This window comes from Suncus etruscus, chromosome X (genome assembly GCF_024139225.1).
Source record: "Suncus etruscus isolate mSunEtr1 chromosome X, mSunEtr1.pri.cur, whole genome shotgun sequence".
Lineage (NCBI taxonomy): Eukaryota > Metazoa > Chordata > Mammalia > Eulipotyphla > Soricidae > Suncus > Suncus etruscus.
In genome coordinates, this window is record NC_064868.1 from 53701908 (window position 1) to 53720673 (window position 18766).

Sequence of the window (18766 nt, forward strand, 5' to 3'; positions counted from 1 at the left end):
GTGTACGAGTTCTCTGGGCTCTCATTGAGATATCTGAGTTGTGGATGCCCAGCACACTGGGGTGAGTGCTCTCCATTGAGGAATAGAAATTAAGGTTGATTTCCTTAGTATATTTCCTTATGTATATTTTCTTTTTTTTTTTTTTTTTTTGGTTTTTGGGCCACACCCGGTAATGCTCAGGGGTTACTCCTGGCTATGTGCTCAGAAGTCGCTCCTGGCTTGGGGGACCATATGGGACACCGGGAGATCGAACTGCGGTCCGTCCAAGGCTAGCGCAGGCAAGGCAGGCACCTTACCTTTAGCGCCACCGCCCGGCCTATGTATATTTTCTTAACATATATAATTCTTATTGTGTATTTCCTTATGTAGATATAGTTTTCCTCACCTCCTTTTTTGTATTTGTTTAGTAGGAAATTCTAGTAGATAAGTTTCTCTTGGGCTCTGAGTTCATGTTAGAACTAGGTTACAGTAATTGTTTAGCTTGTTATTTTTGCCCCCATATGCACCAGTAGTATCCTGTGGCATTGTTCTTTTTTGCATAAGCACATTAATATGGAGAAATCTTATGCATATAAAGAAGTTCTTATCTAATAGGAACTCCTAAATTTTTTTTATTGCGGAGGCGTTCACCCTGAATATGTGACATAGTGATTTGATCTAGACTTCATTCGATAGGATGTCGGCCATTTAAACCCAAACCTTGGATCCCAACTTTGGAACTGGCACAGTTTTATGCATCAGCACCAGGAATTGGAACTTCTACTGCAGAAGGCCCTATTGCTGCCCTGGCACCAACTTGCTCCAGGGTGGGTTCATATGACACTGGCAACTTGTTTTCAGGGTGAATTTCCCTGCCTTGCCACCTAAAGGTGAGATTAAACTAGAAGATGTTTGTGGCACTGTGTCTTCAACATGGGATCTGTACAAAAATCAAGATTTCCAGTCACTAAAGTCTGACTGTGACAACTGTGATTGAGGAGAGTTTTTGTAGGACCATGAAGACAGACTTTGGGGTTTGACAACTTAGAATGCCCAGAGCCAATAGTTGGTCTTATGGTAGGATGTTTCATGGATAGGGACACCCTGTTTTTAGGCCAAAGCTTTATTTTTCTGTTTTCCTCAACTTTTGCTGCACCTATGCAAAAAACTGCCACCCTGTCTTTTTTTGATAGGGGATCCCACCTTTTTCATAGAACCTTGGAACATGAATGACTCTGTTCTACCTCATGTTTCTGCATTTTTCCATACAATTAAGAAGGGGAAAAGGATGGGTGCCAAGGGCCAAGTGGTCATACGTGCATTGGTGGAGATAAAAAGAAAAGAACTAAATATCCAAGCCTAAATCAACAACAGTGAAATCAAGAGACACAAACTCTAGCAATCTAAATTTTAAAAGAACCTGTTATACTGGCAGGCCAGGGCACAAAGGGTGATGGTAGATACACTCTGGGGAACATTGGTGGAAGAAAGTCTACAGTGGTGTTGGGATTGGTCCTGATTCACTGTATGTCCGAAATCCAACTATGAAGGACTCTGTAAATCACAATTTCTTTAATAAAATTAAGAAAAAAATTATGGTTGTGCTATTCACTGGGGGTCACTGTGTTATTCACACACCTGCCCCCTGGGGTGTTCACTTCCTGACCACTTTTTGTATCTCTTTTTTTTTGTGGTTTTTGGGTCACACCTGGCAGTGCTCAGGGGTTTTTCCTGGCTCCGTGCTCAGAAATTGCTCCTGGCATGCACGGGGGACCATATGGGACGCCGGGATTCGAACCGATGACCTTCTGCATGAAAGGTAAATGCCTTACCTCCATGCTATCTCTCTGGCCCCCACTTTTTGTATCTCTTTGAGTGTAGGCACTCACTTGGGGTCATGCCCATTTTTGTAATGCTTACACTCCTGACTCTGTGCAGTTGGAAGTTGCCTGTAGCATTGAGATCACAGACAGTAGAGTTTTTAGAACATCTTTTGGCTCATTTGAAATAAAGAGAATCGGAACTCTTGGGGCTAGAGAGATAGGGCTTTTGCCTTGCACACAGCTGATCCAGGACGAATGGTAGTTTGAACCCCAGCATCCCATATGGTCTCCCATGCCTGCCAGGAGCGATTTTTGAGCTCAGAGCCAGGAGTAACCCCTGAACATCACTGGGTGTGGTCCCCAAACCAAAAATAAATAAACAAGCCCCCAAACACAATGTTCTTTTTTCCCCCACAGGCATGCAAAGCAAATGCCTTCTCTTCTGTTATTTTATTTTTATTCTTTTTTTTCTCAATCCCATGGTGACCATCTTTCCAAATGTAATTTTCTTTTCTTTTTTTATTTTTATTTGAATTTTGAATTATGAGAACAAAAGATGCAAAGAAAGAGGACAAGATAAAGTTACAGTAGAAGGACAATCACCCATAACATAATTCTCAGAAGAAGTCCCCTTGCTGATATCTTTGAACTTTCAGCCAAAGAACGTTAAGATAAATAAAACAGAATCCATGAAACACAATGTTCTTGGTCAAGGTTCTTGATCAAGGGTCAATTTATGTCCAACACAAATCCCCCTGACTCCAAAGACCTGGATGCTTTCTTTCCATGCAGATGGACTTGATGGGCTAGCCATTTCCTAGTGTACATCTTTGATTTTTAAGTTGGTAGAATCAGGGCCCGGAGAGATAGCACAGCGGCGTTTGCCTTGCAAACAGCCGATCCAGGACCAAAGGTGGTCGGTTCGAATCCCGGTGTCCCATATGGTCCCCCGTGCCTGCCAGGAGCTATTTCTGAGCAGATAGCCAGGAGTAAGCCCTGAGCATCGCCGGGTGTGGCCCAAAAACCAAAAAAAAAAAAAAAAAAGTTGGTAGAATCATTTGCACTTGACAAAGGAGTAGAGATCGAGGGGGAAGTGAATATTCAAAGACTTCCTTTGCACTTGAGAAAGGAATAGAAATTGCGGAGAGGGGGTGAACGTTCAAAGGTTTGACAGTGATCTGATTCAGGAGAAACCGAGCACAAGACCTTTCTTTTTTATTTTTAAATGAATCCCATTTCATTGATAGGTCCGTAAACTTTAGCCCGATCTAGGTAAACAAAGTTGTGCCTGGCCTGTGCACTCCCGAGAGGGGCGGGGAGGTCATCTCCAGGGCAAGAGTGGGTTGCCAGAGAGGCGTATCTGTTTCCCCAAACAGCGACGGTCCCCACGATGTGCAACAATTCTCAACGATTGGTCCAAGCCACATAAGTGACGATATGTCTGAACCAATAGTCGCAGGAGCCAGCCAGTTGTCACAGTGACGCGGCTCCCACCCCTCCACGGGAAGTAGCTTTGCAGGTGGGTGGCCCGGGAAGTGACGTTTCTGGGGACGGCTGTGCTTTGAGTGTTGCTATTTACCACCCGTCTGATTTGAAGGTGGACGCTTGGGCGGAAGGTTCTTTTCTTTTTGTGCGTGGGGGGAGGCCGCGCTCTCTACTCGCAGTGACAGCCTCGGGGAGAGAAGGAAGGATCGAGATCAACGACGCGAAGAAAAAAGCCGAGGTGCGGCGGCTTCGACTCGAAGTGAAACCGGAGTCGAGGAGCTAAAGCAGTGTTTGATTGGTCGGTGCCCGCCGTTGTTGTGGCAGCACGTAAGCTTTTTGCCCACGTACTTCCGAGCCCGAGGTGGGGGCCGTGCCCAGCGGCGCTTGCGCGACTCCCGGAGCCCCACCCTGTAGCCCCAGAACCTGTGAAGGGGCGGGGCGAAGTGCTTGTTTGGGTAGTTTCCTTCGAAGCCGGCGGCGGACGGGCTGGGAAGGGAAGACTGCGACCAGCCGCCGAGGTGCCTGCGAGAGTTGCACTCTACATCCGGGGCGACCCGCCGCGCCTCGCCGCGCCTCGCCTCGCCTCGCCTCGCCTCGCCTCGTGGAACTGCTGCCGCGGTCGGCTTCGATCCGGGTCCCGCCGATCCCGTGGTGCCTCGCGCCGGCCGGAGCCCCTCTCATCCGGGTTCTCTCCCGGCGTGCCTCGCGCTGAGTTGGCCAGGGGCTATTCGGCGGTACCGCCATGACTATTCTCCCTAAAAAGAAGCCGCCGCCTCCCGACTCCGACTCCGCCAACGAGTCGCCGCCGTCCGGGCCGCTGCCCTCGGCGCCGCGCCGCGGCGGGGGCGTGGGCGTGGGCGGCGGCGGCGCGGGCGTGGGCGGCGGCGACCGAGACCGTGACACGAGCGTGGTGGGGGCCCGGCCCCGGGCCTCCCCGCCTCCCCAGGGCCCGCTGCCCGGGCCCCAAGCCGCGCTGCACCGCTGGGGGCTCGCTGTGCCCCCGGGCTCCGTGGCAGGGCCCCGGCCTCAGCCGTCTTCCCCTCCCCCGTGCGGGGGCCCCGGGGGGCCCGGCGGCGGGCCCGGCGACGCGCTGGGTGCCGCTGCTGCGGCCGTGGGGGCGGCCGGCGTGGTGGTGGGCGTAGGTGGGCCCGTGGGCGTCGGCAGTTGCTGTTCGGGCCCGGGGCACAGCAAGCGGCGCCGCCAGGCTCCGGTGGTCGGGGCGGTCGGCGGGACCAGTCCGCAGCACGAGGAGGTCGGTGCGGGTTACAACAGTGAGGACGAGTACGAGGCGGCGGCAGCACGCATCGAAGCCATGGACCCCGCCACCGTGGAGCAGGTAAGGAGTGGGGGCCAGGAGGTGGTACACCCAGCAACATCTTGCCAAGGCTGGTGTCTCGCCCCTGGGCCTGTTGCCCTTTGGTGTTAGTGGACGGATTTGGGCAAATCTCCTCCTCCCTGGACGGGACTTCTGCTCAGAGGCCCCTGCACCCCGATCCCCTTCCAGGGGAGAGAGACTGCAGAATCCTCTGGGTCTTGGAAGCGTCCCTCCGGTCCTGAGATCTTATGTCTGGGCAGTAGGTGGGTACTCTGCAAGCATGAAATCGTGACAGAAGGGTGACCCATGTCTGATATCCGAAGAATCTGGGTATACTCAGAGGCTTATGATTTGGGGGGGGGAGGGATTTAAGACCCACAGTTCCTGATGCCCTGAGTGCTTGGAGGCCACTTTTCATTGGAGGTGAGAGGCTGAATCTTCAAGAGTGTCAGCTGGTTTTTGGTCTGAGGCTCCAAAATTTACTTGGCTTGTTGCCTGCTTTTGAGGGGGGAAAATAAACCAATTCTGCACCCCCCCTCTCTTGAAATCTACCTTTAGCACCTTCCCCTGGATGGTTTCAGTTTTGGGAAACTATTTTTTGAGGGGTGTGGGCTCCCAGCAGTGCTTAGGAGATTCGTAAGACCCAGTAGCAATTCTTGGCCAAACGGGCTAGTGGTTCAGTACCAGGCCTTTGCAGTGTTAGGCTTTTTGGGGCAATGAGCTCCAGACACACACATACTAGGCATGCACCATAACCACAGTGCCCTTGGCTCCTGGCCATGAAACTGGTTCTTGGGCTAGGCCTGACCCTTTTATAGGAGACAGAGTTTTATATCTTTCCCCCACAGAAACTGGGCCTGTTAGGGGCTGGTCCTGAAGTCACATGCCCACCAAGAGTGCAAGCAAGTTTCCTAAAATGCCTTTTCTCCCTGGAGACTGATGCCTACATGTTCATCTTGGGGAATTGAGAGATCCCCAGGAATCTTTCTACCTCAAGTTGGAAGGACTGGAATATATTTTAGGGGCATAGCAGTTTTCCATTACTCATGGGGAATGGTGTTCTGAGTCTTTCCTTACAAATTTAAATGGAAAAGGATGAGATGTTTTTATTCCTATTTTTATCTTTTTATTTTGTTTTTTGGGCCACACCCAGCAGTGCTCAGGGGTTACTCCTGGCTGTCTGCTCAGAAATAGCTCCTGGCAGGCACCGGGGACCATATGGCACACCGGGATTCGAACCAACCACCTTGGTCCTGGATCGGCTGCTTGCAAGGCAAACGCCACTGTGCTATCTCTCCAGGCCTCTCTATTTCTATCTTTTTAGGGTGTGTGACCTGTATCTGTTTTCTTCTCTGTCCACCCCCAAATGCACCGACAATATAATGTAGCACCATTTCTCCCTGCAAAGGCACACTAATAAAAGGGGAAATCCTACATATAAGAACAAGCTCTTATCCACTAGGGATAAGAACTCATACTTGTTTACAATACAGGGTTATCTCCCACCTTGAAAATATGTCATGCGGACCCAACTTAGACCCCAGGTGATTAGACATCGGTCCAGCCTTGAACCCTGGATCCCAGACATAGAAACGACAAAGTTCTTCACAACAGCTACGGGAAACAAATCCCAACCGGGACATCCTTAATACTGCTGGGCCACCAACAAGTGCCAGCTCTAATATGATATCCTGACAATGAGGAAAATGGGAACAACTTGACCTAAGAGCAGGTTATCCTACCACACCAGCTAACGATGAGACAAAATCAGAAGACTTGTCACCCTTTGGTCGGTCCAAAAGCCAAGATTGCGATTTACAGATGACTGGCTACTAGAACCATGACTGGACTTTATATATCTTGGGACCAAAAAAAAAAAAGCCCTAGTCTAGGGTTTGAATTACGACCTGCACAACAACCATGATCCCCACTTCCAAAGGTCTGGGTGAGACAATTGCAACGGAATGGGGCTTCTGGAAACACAATGAAAGACGCTATCCTCGGTTCCATCCTAGGATCAGTTCAGAGACCAAGACCACCAACCACAGAAGATGGATTAAAATGACACTGAGGGAACAGAACTTCTAGAACCACAAAGAAAGACTTTATCATAAGTCCCACTCCTGGATCTGTGCAGATATCTAGATACAGAGGTCTCATTTTATCACCCAGGAAGGAGCAGAAGCCTTCCAAACACCATGAAAGCACCAAGGGGAAAGTAAATGAACCTGAACAGAGTCTATAGTTAATCTCATGACAATATACTCCAAGGGTGGAGAAACCCCATATCTCTTAGGCCAAGTGAATTACTTTTCGAATGACCCCAATATTTACTGTGCCATTGCAGGAGGGAAAAAAAGGCAAAAAGCACAAAACATTTTTTTAATTTTTCTTATATATATATTTATTTTTTTAAATACTCATTATTTTTATAATTATCTATTTAAACACCGTGATTACAAATATGATTATAGTTGTATGCTTACAGTCATGTAAAGAACACCCCCCCTTCACCAGTGCAACATTCCCACCACCAATTTCCCAGATCTCCCTCCTCCCCACCCCCCACATCTGTACTCGAGACAGGCTTTCTACTTCCCTCATTCATTCACATTGTATTTTTTTTATTTTTATTTACCTATCTACTTCTTGTCGATTTCCTTGTTTTGGTGTGGTTATTGAAGTTGTACCCCCCATTTATATTTATGTTTTTTTTCCTTCTTTTCTTCTCTTTATGTGCCCTGCCATGTTTTTTATCTCAAGACCATGGCTATTTTTGTGGTGCTTATCGTTGTTATTGTTGGAGTGCTCACTGGATATTTGACACTTCTTTTTGTACTGTTGAGGTGTTTCACCTTATTTTTCTCCTTCATCTCTCAAACCGAGAGTCTCTAGTCTAGAAGGATTCCGCCCATTTTTGGCGTATTAGACTTTTACCCCAGTTTATTTTCTCTTCTTCAAACAAAACCACATAACTTGAACTATCTAGTCCTGCCTCCCAGTTAGAGGGAGAAATAAGGGAGGCACCAAGACCAAACAGGTGCAAGACTACTAAGTAGTAAACTAGGTACAGAGGGGACCACATTTTCTAGCAGCCCTGGGGGTGAAGGACGAAAATGGAGGTGTAGGGAGGACAAATCGGCAATGGGAATCCTCCTGATTTTATATGTACCTAAAATATTATTGTCAACAATATTAAACCACTATGTTCAAAATAAAAATTATATTAAAAAAAGAAAAGGATGAGATGCTTCCCTGATTATAGAAAAAAAAAGAAAAGGATGAGATGCTTCCCTGATTATAAAGTCTAAGCCTGCTCTGACTATTTACTGCATAGTGCACCTCAGTCTTAGGGGCCCTTGAAGAGTGGATTGTCTGCCTTGGAGACTTGGCCTTTAGAGTTCCTTCACTGTTTAACTAGATCTTGAGAACTACACGTTTTCCTGGGAAACATGGGTACAGAGGGAGATAAAAGAATCTGAGCCTCTTTCCAAGGGCCCAAACTTGCCCTCTGGGAGAGCAGAGGTTCTGCTACTCCCCCCCCCCCCAGTTGGGCAATCTATTTTCCCCTTCCCTTCCCTTCCCTTCCCTTCCCTTCCCTTCCCTTCCCTTCCCTTCCCTTCCCTTCCCTTCTTTCCTTCTTCTTTCTTTTTTGGTTTTTGGGCCACACCCGGCATTGCTCAGGGGTTACTCCTGGCTGTCTGCTCAGAAATAGCTCCTGGCAGGCACAGGGGACCATATGGGACACCGGGTTTCGAACCAACCACCTTTGGTCCTGGATTGGCTGCTTGCAAGGCAAACGCCGCTGTGCTATCTCTCCGGGCCCTGAGCAATATATTTTCACTATGGAGAGAATTCTGAGGTTTTCCCGATCGTGACCTGTGGCCTAGTCCATTAGACAGAAGAACCTGGTTGCTCTGTAGAAAAGAACTTCTTGTTTTTGGTTTTTGGGTGACACCCGGCAGTGCTCATAGGTTACTCCTGCTGTCTGCTCAGAAATAGCTCCTGGCAGGCACGGGGGACCATATGGGACACCGGGATTTGAACCAACCACCTTAGGTCCTGGATCGGCTGCTTGCAAGGCAAACGCCGCTGTGCTATTTCTCCGGGCCCAAAAAGAACCTCTTAAACTGCATTCCCATAGCTAGGAAGTTTCCCTTTTTCTAGGAAGAGTTTCTTGTGGCCATAGGGACTGGTTTCTTTCCTCAAAAACTGGGAAATAGGTGTCTCTCTCTGACCTAGCAAAACTTACTTGGCCTTTCTAGCATCAGGTGCTTTCCGCAAGACTTTTTTCCTTCCCAGAGACAGGGAAAGGGGTTGGGACATATATGCCTACTCTAGGGAAATGCTTTACTCATCTTCCTCACCTGCTTGGCTGAAGTAAACCTGTCTCTCTGTCACAGGATACAGGGTCTTATCTTTGCTTTTTGGCCATACCTGGCAGCACTTAGGGGTGATTCCTGGCTCTCTGCTCAAGCATCTCTCCTGGCAGGCTCAGGGAATCATATGGGATGCTGGAGATCAAACCCAAGGCAGCCATGTGCAAGGCAAATGCCCTACCTGCTGTGCTATCATTCCTGCTCCCAGGGTCTTGTCTTGAACCCCCTAACCTTGCTCATTTCTCACCCAACATTGCTGCTCCTGACTTCTTCTGGACCCCCAGGCTCAGGAATGGAACCTGTTCTTCCATTCCTGAGTGGGATAATGTCAGTCTTTCCTCTTCTACAGAAGTAAGAAGTGTTTTAGTCTGGTCCCAGGAAATCAAAGGAAGAAGTGGAAGTGGTGGGTAGAAAAATATATCCTTGGATGTTCTATTTGCATCTCCCAGTCAGAGTCTTCCTTCTGCTTGTCCCATAACAACAGGGAATCAAAACTGTGGGTATGTGTTTCTTCTCCCATAGATAGCAGAGAGAATCCTTTTCTCTCTTTGGGACAAAAGGAGGGAGAAGATGCTTCTCAGTAAAGGAGTTAGGTGGAGGTGTTTAACTTCTGGGTATTAGGGAACCCACTCTGGTCTTAGTGTGACAGAATAGTTGCTTTTAAGAAGAACTCTCTTGTTCTTCTGTTCCTCTTGAATTCATCTATACTTGGTGGGCAGGACAAGTGGTCTGTTTGATGTAAAGCTCAGGGCTAGGGGACAGGGCTGTGCTCAGTTACATTGTGGTGAACAAACTTGGCGGTTTCTGTTGGGCCCTGTCAGGCCCTATTGGTGTGGAGATTGTCTTGTGTGGAAAGAGGTAGGGCTTTGGAGTCTGGCCTGTCGTGAGTTCAAATAGGTCTCCTACTTGCTTGCTTTATGGCTTTCGGCAAATTCTATTTTATCCAGTTGAGTTTTTGGTTTTGGGGGTCACATCCAGAAGTGCTGCTCGGGTTACTCCTGAAAGGCTTGGTGGAACCATATGGTATACTGGGGGATTGTACAGGGGGTCATATCATGCTGGCCAGGTCATCCAGGTGTAATACAAATGCCCTACCCATTGTATTATTTCTGGTCATTTTAGGCAAATTCTAAACTCCCCCCATACCTCCTGGCAAAGTTCACCCCTGACCCCAGCTGAGTTTGACTAATGCAGATTTCACTCTTGCAAGTTTCCTCCAGACTTGTGAGCTCTTTCTAGATGCCTTTGTCTACACTAGTTAATGACCAGTCTTTTTAGCACAGGCCATTCATTTGAGATTTCGGAATTAATGGAGAAACAGTGGTATTGCCGGAAGTGTCTCTGCCTGGGTGGTCTTAATTTGAATTGATCTTAGGAGAGTTCTCTTTTCTGGGTCTTAATTTCCCCCCTGCATAAAATAGTGGTGATAGGGAAATGTTTCATTTTTGTGAAGTAAGTTGCAATATCTTTTTTTATCAATTACCCGTCTACCACTCCTCTATCCATTATGAAAGTTCTTTTTGGGCCACATTCAGCAGTGCATAGGGACTGTTCCTGGTTCATACCTGCTCGGGTGTGACCCCCTAGCACTCCTAGGGGATCATTATCTCTCCACCCTTGTTGCTTAGTGGAGTTTTTTTTTTTAACTTTTTGAGGAGTGTAATTAAATTTCATGTAAGTTTTCAACTTAGGAAGTTTCTACTTCCCTGGTCCATACGATAACCCTGAATTTTGTTTTTAATCTTGGCAGCTTTATTGATGTATCTCCCTTTTTGGGGGCATACACATTATAATGTTGGGGTGATTCTCTGGGATTCCTCCAAGAGGTGTTTGGGAGACCTGGTGGTCCTTAGAACTTTAATCCATCTAGCATTTGAGTCATTTCTCTGGCCTCCACATTCACCCTTTAATGTACTTATTTCGGTTTTTTTTTTTTTTTTTTGGTTTTTGGGCCACACCCAGTGACGCTCAGGGGTTACTCCTGGCTATGCGCTCAGAAGTCGCTCCTGGCTTGGGGGACCATATGGGACGCCGGGGGATCGAACCGTGGTCCGTCCTAGGCTAGCGCAGGAAAGGCAGGCACCTTACCTCCAGCGCCACCGCCCAGCCCCTTATTTCGGTTTTTAGGCCATAACTGGTTGTACTCAGCCAGGGCTTATTCCGGGATCTATACTCTGGGATCAATCCTGATGAGACTCAGGGGAACTATATATGGTACCAGAGATTGAGCCCGGGTCAGATTTGCATAGCAAGTGCTTTACCCGCTGTACTGTCATCTCTCCAGTCCCAATTTCACCATTTTAAAGAATATAGTTAGGTGACTTATATATAGTATTTCACAGAATTGTGTATCTCTCACCATGATCAATAATTTTAGAATATTTTCATCACCCCAAACGCAGCCCTGTATCATTATCATCCCCCAGTTTCCTTTTATTTCGTTTTATTCCCATTTTATATAAATGGAATCATACAGTTTGCAATCCTTAGTGACTTTGCTGCTTTCACTTGGCATAATGTTCTCAAAGCTCATCCATTTTGTATTATACAGGAATGCTTCTTTTATTTTTGCTGCACAGTGATAGATTCTTTGGTTTTAAATTGTTTCAACCACCCCCTTTACCCTTCACACACACCAGCCAGTAAATCTGCGAGTGGCTTTGGAGTCTGGCTTTCTTTTTTCCATTCCTCTGTCCCGAAGAGTTTGTGTTGGTCCTCAGTAGTGAGTCTGTTTCTCATTGGATAGATTGTCTGTGTTTTGTCCTTGGATTTGAGCCAATGTTCTTGGCTTCTTTGGGAAAAGAGGGGTGGTCTTGGCACCAGGCCTGTTGGGACAGAGTTGTGAAGCCCAGAATACTAAACATTTCTTGCGCATACGCTCTGGGAATACATCTATCTATGACCTATCTCTGTTACCACCAAGGCAGCTCATTCATCTACACCCAGGGTCAGCAGCTTCCCAGGCAGGGAGGGGGATTTCAGATCCCTGCTGACTAATGCTAACTCTTTCCCTGGGAGCATGCTTGAGAAGTGGATCCCGCAGAGTTTAAGACACGTTACCTTACAAACCAGGTATGTTACAGTGAAGATTGTATTCATATCTTGTAGCTTCAACAGTTTCCCATGAACTGGGCAGTTCAAAATGACATAAATTTGTCTTTTCACAGTTCTGGGGGTCAGAAGTCCAAAATCCATTTTTCCCTTTGACCACACCCAGCAGTGCTCAGGGCTTACTTTTGGCTCTACTCTTAGGGATTGTTCCTGGCTGGGGGCTCAGGGGACTATATGGGGTGCTAGGGATTGAACTCAGGTGGGTCACATGCAAGGCAAATACCCTGCCCTCTATACTATCACTCTGGCTCTGAAATTTATTTCATTGGTCCAAAGTTAAGGTGTTAGGGTTGCATTCCATTCCCTGCAACAGCTCTAGATGAGAATCAAAGCCTCTTCAGCTTCTGGGTCTGTCAGCGCAATTATTGGCTTGTGGCCCCTTCACTTCACCTTCGCATCTGCCTTCATATTTTTTTTTTGTGATTGTGTGTGTACTCCTGTAGAAAATCTTCCTCTGCTTTTCATTTCCAAGGAAACTCAGTTTATGTATAGATCCCACCGAGATATACCAACTCTGGAATATGAACTTAATCATACTTGCAAAGATTAGGAAGCAGGGCTTGATTTCTTTGATGGTAGCTTTCGTCCTATTCAGGAGTGTCCTTGTTTCCTTACAGAGGGGAAAAAGGGAGGGATATCACTAAATGCTTCACCTACTGGGCAAAGTCTCGTAATAGTTGAGCTATTTGTATGCCTTCTGTTGGGGGAATCACTCTTGGTGTGGGACAACCATAAACCATATGTGATGTCAGGGATCAAACTGAGGTCCTTTCCATGCTGAGTAAGCATGTTAACCTCTGTTATTATTCTCAGGTTCTTTTTCCACTTCTTTCTTATTGTCATTATTGCTATTAATTATTTTGGTACTATACGTGCCAGTGCCTTGAGCTACTTCCTGCTTAGAGCTCAAGGATTGCTTCTAGGAGTATGTAGGGGCCCATTGCGGCACTGGGGATCAAACCTGGGCATACTGCATGCAAAACATATGCTTGTGCTTGTTGAACTATCTGCCAAGACCCTTTGATTTCTTTTCTTTTTTTTTTTTTTTTTTGGTTTTTGGGCCACACCCGTTTGACGCTCAGGGGTTACTCCTGGCTATGCGCTCAGAAATCGCTCCTGGCTTGGGGGACCATATGGGACGCCGGGGGATCGAACCGCGGTCCCTCCTATGCTAGCACTTGCAAGGCAGACACCTTAACTCTAGCGCCACCTTCCCGGCCCCGACCCTTTGATTTCTTTTGAGTCTTTGGTATCTTGCTCCTGAACTTCTGGTATTAGAGCTTTGGCCAATGCCTTGTGAAAGATCAGAGATGTGGCGGGATTAGCTCTCAGTTGTGGGCTTATAGAATATGTTCTTGTGGGCCCGGAGAAATAGCACAGTGGCGTTTGCCTTGCAAGCAGCCGATCCAGGACCTAAGGTGGTTGATTCGAATCCCTGTGTCCCATATGGTCCCCCATGCCTGCCAGGAGCTATTTCTGAGCAGACAGCCAGGAGTAACCCCTGAGCACCACCGGGTGTGGCCCAAAAACAAAAAAAAATATGTTCTTGTGTTAGGACACTGATGATTTAGCTTAAAATTACCTTTGGCTGGGCAGCCTCTATTCCCTACTCCCATCCTGCTGCCTCGTGTCATTTTCCAAAATAGTTACAAATCAGCGTCTTTCTTGGAGATTCTTGTCCAATTTGGAGAAGGAGAATCTCTTGATTCTCCCTGAAAGTTCTGGAGCTTCGGACCTTGAGGCTTAGTGCTTATTCCTGTTTTTGTTCAGGGGTCGATACTGGCAGGGCTTGGGGGAACCATATGTGCTGCTGAGGATGGAACTGGTGTCAGTTCTGTTCAAGTGCTTGTTTTTGTCTGTTTTGTCTCTCTGAGTTCAAGGGAAGGTTTTTTTTTTCCGTTTTTTTTTTTTTTTTTTTTTTTTTTTTTTTACCAAACTAGTAGCTCTACTAATTCAGCTATCTCCCAAAGTCTGATTTGTGGGACTTACTTGGGAAATATCTGAATTAGTAGAGCATATTCCTGGTTAGTGTGAGGCACTGAGGACAGTCCTCAGCAAAATACATGGCCCCAGTAGTGACTTATGAAAATCAAACAAAATGGAAAATGTTGCTTGTGCAAAGAATATGCTTAGGTTTTCTTCATTTTTAGGGATAAGCCATGATTTTTCCAGATGGACTTTCAGGCATGTCCTCAAGCTTTGAGGTTTGGGGTCTCCCCTATATGCATTTACACTAGGCTTTGCTTGTATTCAAACTCCAGCTCCATTTCGCTTCTATAAAATAAGGATGCTTCTTGTTCTGTGAAGGACAGTTAAATGAGGTCACCTATTACAAGTGGCAGGTGTGGGCCAGACATCGGGCTTATATGAGTTCATTTTCCTAGTCCTGCCCAAGACTGCTGAACCCATTACTGGGCCTATGGCATCTCTGATGTTTTGTTGATAGTGATTTTTTGTTACTGTTTCCTTTTAGGGAGAAGGCCTTCCCAGCAGTACTGTGGGTCTGTAGGGCTATACCCAGTGGTACTCAGAAGAACATGTGGTGATAGGAATCAAACCCAGGGTCCATCCTTCTAGGCGCAAGTGATTTATAAGCACTGCTGGAGATCTTGATGTTACTTGGGTGGTACCTCCCCTCAGGTGTCAACCTTAATCATTGGCTAGTTTTCTCTCTGTTGCAGGTCATGGGTGAAGGGCTTGTGTGTGGTGTGTGTTTTTATTGCTCACTCCCCTGCGCCCACAGGAGTGATGATCTCAAAAGTAAGCCTCAGGGGGCTGGAGAGATGGCTCAGTGAGCAGGGGCATGCTGGAGGCTGGGGTTTATGCCATACTGCATATAGTCCTCTGAGCACTGCTAGGGGCAGCCCTGGAGACTCAGTGCTCTCTATGTATATGTATATGTATTTATATATACACACATATATATTATACATAAGAGCTGAGGCCCTGTATGGTTCACTTTTTTTATTTTTACCATGATTACATACATGATTGTAGTTGGGGTTCAGTCATAAAGAGAATACCCCCTTCACCAGTGCCCCCATCTTACTCACCCCCTGCCTTTACTCAAGGCAGGCATTCTACTTCTCTCACTCTTTAAGATTGTCATGATAAGGATTGCACAGCGGTAAGATGTTTGCCTCGCATACAGCCAACTCAGGACAGACCCTGGTTCGAATCCCAGCATCCCATATGGTCTCCCGAGCCTGCCAGGAGTGACTTCAGAGCTCAGAGCCAGGGGTAACCCCTGAATGCTAACAGATGTGACCCAAAGACTAAAAAAATGTTCCCTTAAGATTGTCATGATAGTTGTTAGTGTAGTTATTTCTCTAACTGCACTCACCACTCTTTGTGATGAGCCTCATATTGTGAGCCGGTCCTTCCGGACCTCATCTCTATTGCCTCTGGGCATTATTACAATAATATCCTTAATTTTTCTTAAAACCATAGATGAGTAAGACTATTCTGCATCTATCTCTCTCCCTCAGACTTATTTCACTCAGCATAATAGATTCCATGTACATCCATGTATACGAAAATTTCACGACTTCATCTCTCATGATGGCTGCATAATATTCCATTGTGTATATGTACCAGTTTCTTTAGCCATTCATCTGTTGAAGGGCATCTTGATAGTTTCCAGAGGCTGGCTATTGTAAATAGTACTGCAATAAATATAGATGTGAGGAAGGCATCTGATTCACTTCTGTCTTCATTGGCTAGTTCAAAGTCTGACTTCATGAGAGAGAAGTTTGGTTGTATTCTTCTGTTTTATAGCTTTTCCTTCTGTCTGCTCAGGGGCTATAGGCATAGTTGTTATTTCCCTCCTGAAGCCTTCTGACTGGTGGTTGATGTAATGGTGCTGAGAGAAGGTTGATCCTTTAGGCTGGCTTGGCTGGGAGGAACACAATAGCATGTGCTGCCTTTTTGCAAGTCTTATAGGGCAGGAGGGGCACCTGCACAAAGAATGTTATGCACAGATTTGAGTCTGCTGCCCATGGAAGCCCTTTTAAGGGCTTCCAAGGGCCTTTGTCATCTCATGAAAGCCAGTAGCTTCTTGGGGTGTGGACTTTTATAGTAGGGCAGCTGGTTATTCCTTTGTTACCTTCATCTCTTTCTGTCCAACCACTCAACTCTTTGAGGACCTCTCTGTTGTCAAATCATCTCTGTGCTGGTCTCATTCTTTTTCTGCACTGGGGCCCTGTCCCCAGTGTATTAGTCATGGTTTATGAAGGCTTTTTGTTCTGAAGCATCTCTCACTGTCTTGGCAATTCTAGCAGCTATATTGTATTACTACCCCTGTTTGATAGAAGCTTGTGGTTTAGAGAGGTGATGGTGGTAGGAATTAGAGCAAGTGAGTGGCAGAGCAATGATTAGAACCCAGTGATTCAGCTTTCAAATTTCATATTTTGTTAGGGAATTTTCTTACTTATAGGGGGGATGGCCTGTAGAGAACTGTTATCTCATAATCTCTAAATTCCTTGGTGTGGGGGATATTCTCCAAGAGCAGGCTTGAGATTTCTGGTCCCTAGCCCTGATGCTGGATTAGATCTTCTGATGACCAGCAGGGGGCATGAGGGGCTTGAAAGGCTTGCTACTTCCAATTTGTTTTGTATTGAAATGGAAAATATGTTTTAAGTGACATGTGGATTTTTTTTAAAACTAGACTTTGTGGGGCCGGAGCAACAGCACAGTGATAGGGCATTTGCCTTGCATGCGGCCAACACAGGATGGACCCTGGTTCGATTCCTGGCATCCCAAATGGTCCCCTGAGCTTGCCAGGAGTGATTTCTGAGCATGGAGCCTGGGTGTGGACCCCCCCTCCAAAAAAAAACAAAACACTAGACTTTGTGTTTTAGAGCAACTTTAGGGTCACAGGACAGTTGAGCAGAAAGTGCAGGGAGTTAACATACACATTCTAGTGTACCTTGCATAGCCTTCCTTTTTATAAATGTCACCTTCAAGGGTGGTCATTTATGATAAGTAATGAACCTACAATGCCATATTGAAATCACTGAAAGTCTGTTTTACATTAGGGTTCACTTTATTTTTTGGTTTTTGGGTCACACCCAGTGGCATTCAGGGGTTACTCCTGGCTCTGCATTCAAAAGTCTCTCCTGGCAGGCACAGGGACCATAAGAGATGCTGGGATTTGAACCACCGTCCGTCCAGGATCGGCTGTGTGCAAGGCAAATGGCATACCGCTGTGTTATCTCTTTGGCCCCATAGGGTTCACTCTTTATGTCATTTCTTTGGGCTTGATCAAATGCGACAGTACCCACCATTACAGGACCATAGAGAATGGTTTCACCACACTAAAAATTCTTTGTTCTTCCTATTACTTTTTCCAATTTTAGTATATGTGCTGCCGAAGCGAGCACATCTTTTTCCATTAATTTGTTTTGTTTTGTTTTGTTTTTTTGGTCACACCCGGCAGCGCTCAGGGGTTACTCCTGGCTCTATGCTCAGAAATCTCCCCTGGCAGGCACAGGGGACCATATGGAATGCCAGGATTCGAACTACCATCCTTCTGCATCTAAGGCAAACGCCTTACCGCTGTGCTATCTCTCCAGCCCCTCCATTAAATTTTTATTGAAGGAATACACCTGGCATTGCTCGGAATTTATTCCTGGCAGTTCTTAGGAAATCATATGTGGTGCTGGGGATTAAACTTGGGTCGGATATGTGCAATGTATGTGTCCTACTCACTGAAATATCTCCCCAGCACCTTTGTATTTTTTTTTGTGGGTCATACCTGGTGATGCTCATTGGATTACTCCTAGGTTTATACTTAGGAATCACTCCTGGTGGTACTTGGGGAATCATATGGGATGCTGGGCATTCAACTCAGGTTGGTTACGTGTAAGGCGAGTGCCTTACTCACTGTGCTATTTGGAACCCCATCTCTGTTCTTTTTTTTTTTTTTTTTTTTTTTTTGTGGTTTTTGGGTCACACCCGGCAGTGCTCAGGGGTTACTCCTGGCTTCATGCTCAGAAATTGCTCCTGGCAGGCACGGGGGACTATATGGGACGCCGGGATTCGAACCGATGACCTTCTGCATGAAAGGCAAATGCCTTACCTCCATGCTATCTCTCCGGCCCCACCATCTCTGTTCTTTTAAAGAATTTCCTCTTACTCCCCTTTCTTTTATTGTTGTGGTTCAGTGATGGGGATTGCATGCATACAACTGTGGTGCTGGCTGGGAGGCTATGGTACTTGCCTATTTTACTGTAGGCCTCTTAAAGGTTTACTGTCCTTTAGTTGGGGTGCTTACACACATGCTCTCTGGGCAAGTATTCTTAGTTGACATAAACAGGTGATTATGACTGTAGTGGTCACAAATGTGCTCAGCAGATGTTATATTTCCTGACTATTGTCCTCACATATCTTTTTGAATTGTGATGTTCCCCAGCATCATAACTTATTGTTGTGCTTACACATACCAGTCTGTGGTGCAGCCAAGAACTGCTTGCAGAACCACAAGATTAAACTCAGTATGTGTGAGACAGCAGAGATTTGAACTCATGACCATATGCTTGCAAGGCAGCCACTTTAAGCTGTGGCACTGTTCCTGCAGGTATTTTTTTAATTCAAGAATACACATATGTGGGCCAGAGAGATAGCACAGCGGTAGGGCATTTGCCTTGCATGTGGTTCGAATCCCGGCATCCCAT

At 46.5% G+C, this 18766-nt stretch overlaps 2 protein-coding genes across 5 annotated transcripts in view; one reads left to right on the top strand and one right to left on the bottom strand.

Annotated features, from left to right (window-relative positions):
* The window catches only part of PQBP1 (polyglutamine binding protein 1), a 143816-nt gene that overhangs the window by 72208 nt on the left and 52842 nt on the right, over nucleotides 1-18766 (bottom strand). The window lies entirely within an intron of this gene.
* The window catches only part of OTUD5 (OTU deubiquitinase 5), a 42456-nt gene continuing 27609 nt past the window's right edge, over nucleotides 3920-18766 (top strand). For 2 of the 3 annotated variants that reach the window (XM_049767252.1, XM_049767253.1), the window contains exon 1: nucleotides 3920-4623. In XM_049767252.1, coding sequence (XP_049623209.1) covers nucleotides 4030-4623 — 594 coding nt within the window. In that variant the 5' untranslated portion in view covers nucleotides 3920-4029. The remainder of the gene's footprint in view (nucleotides 4624-18766) is intronic. The other variant, XM_049767254.1, reaches the window with a different exon arrangement.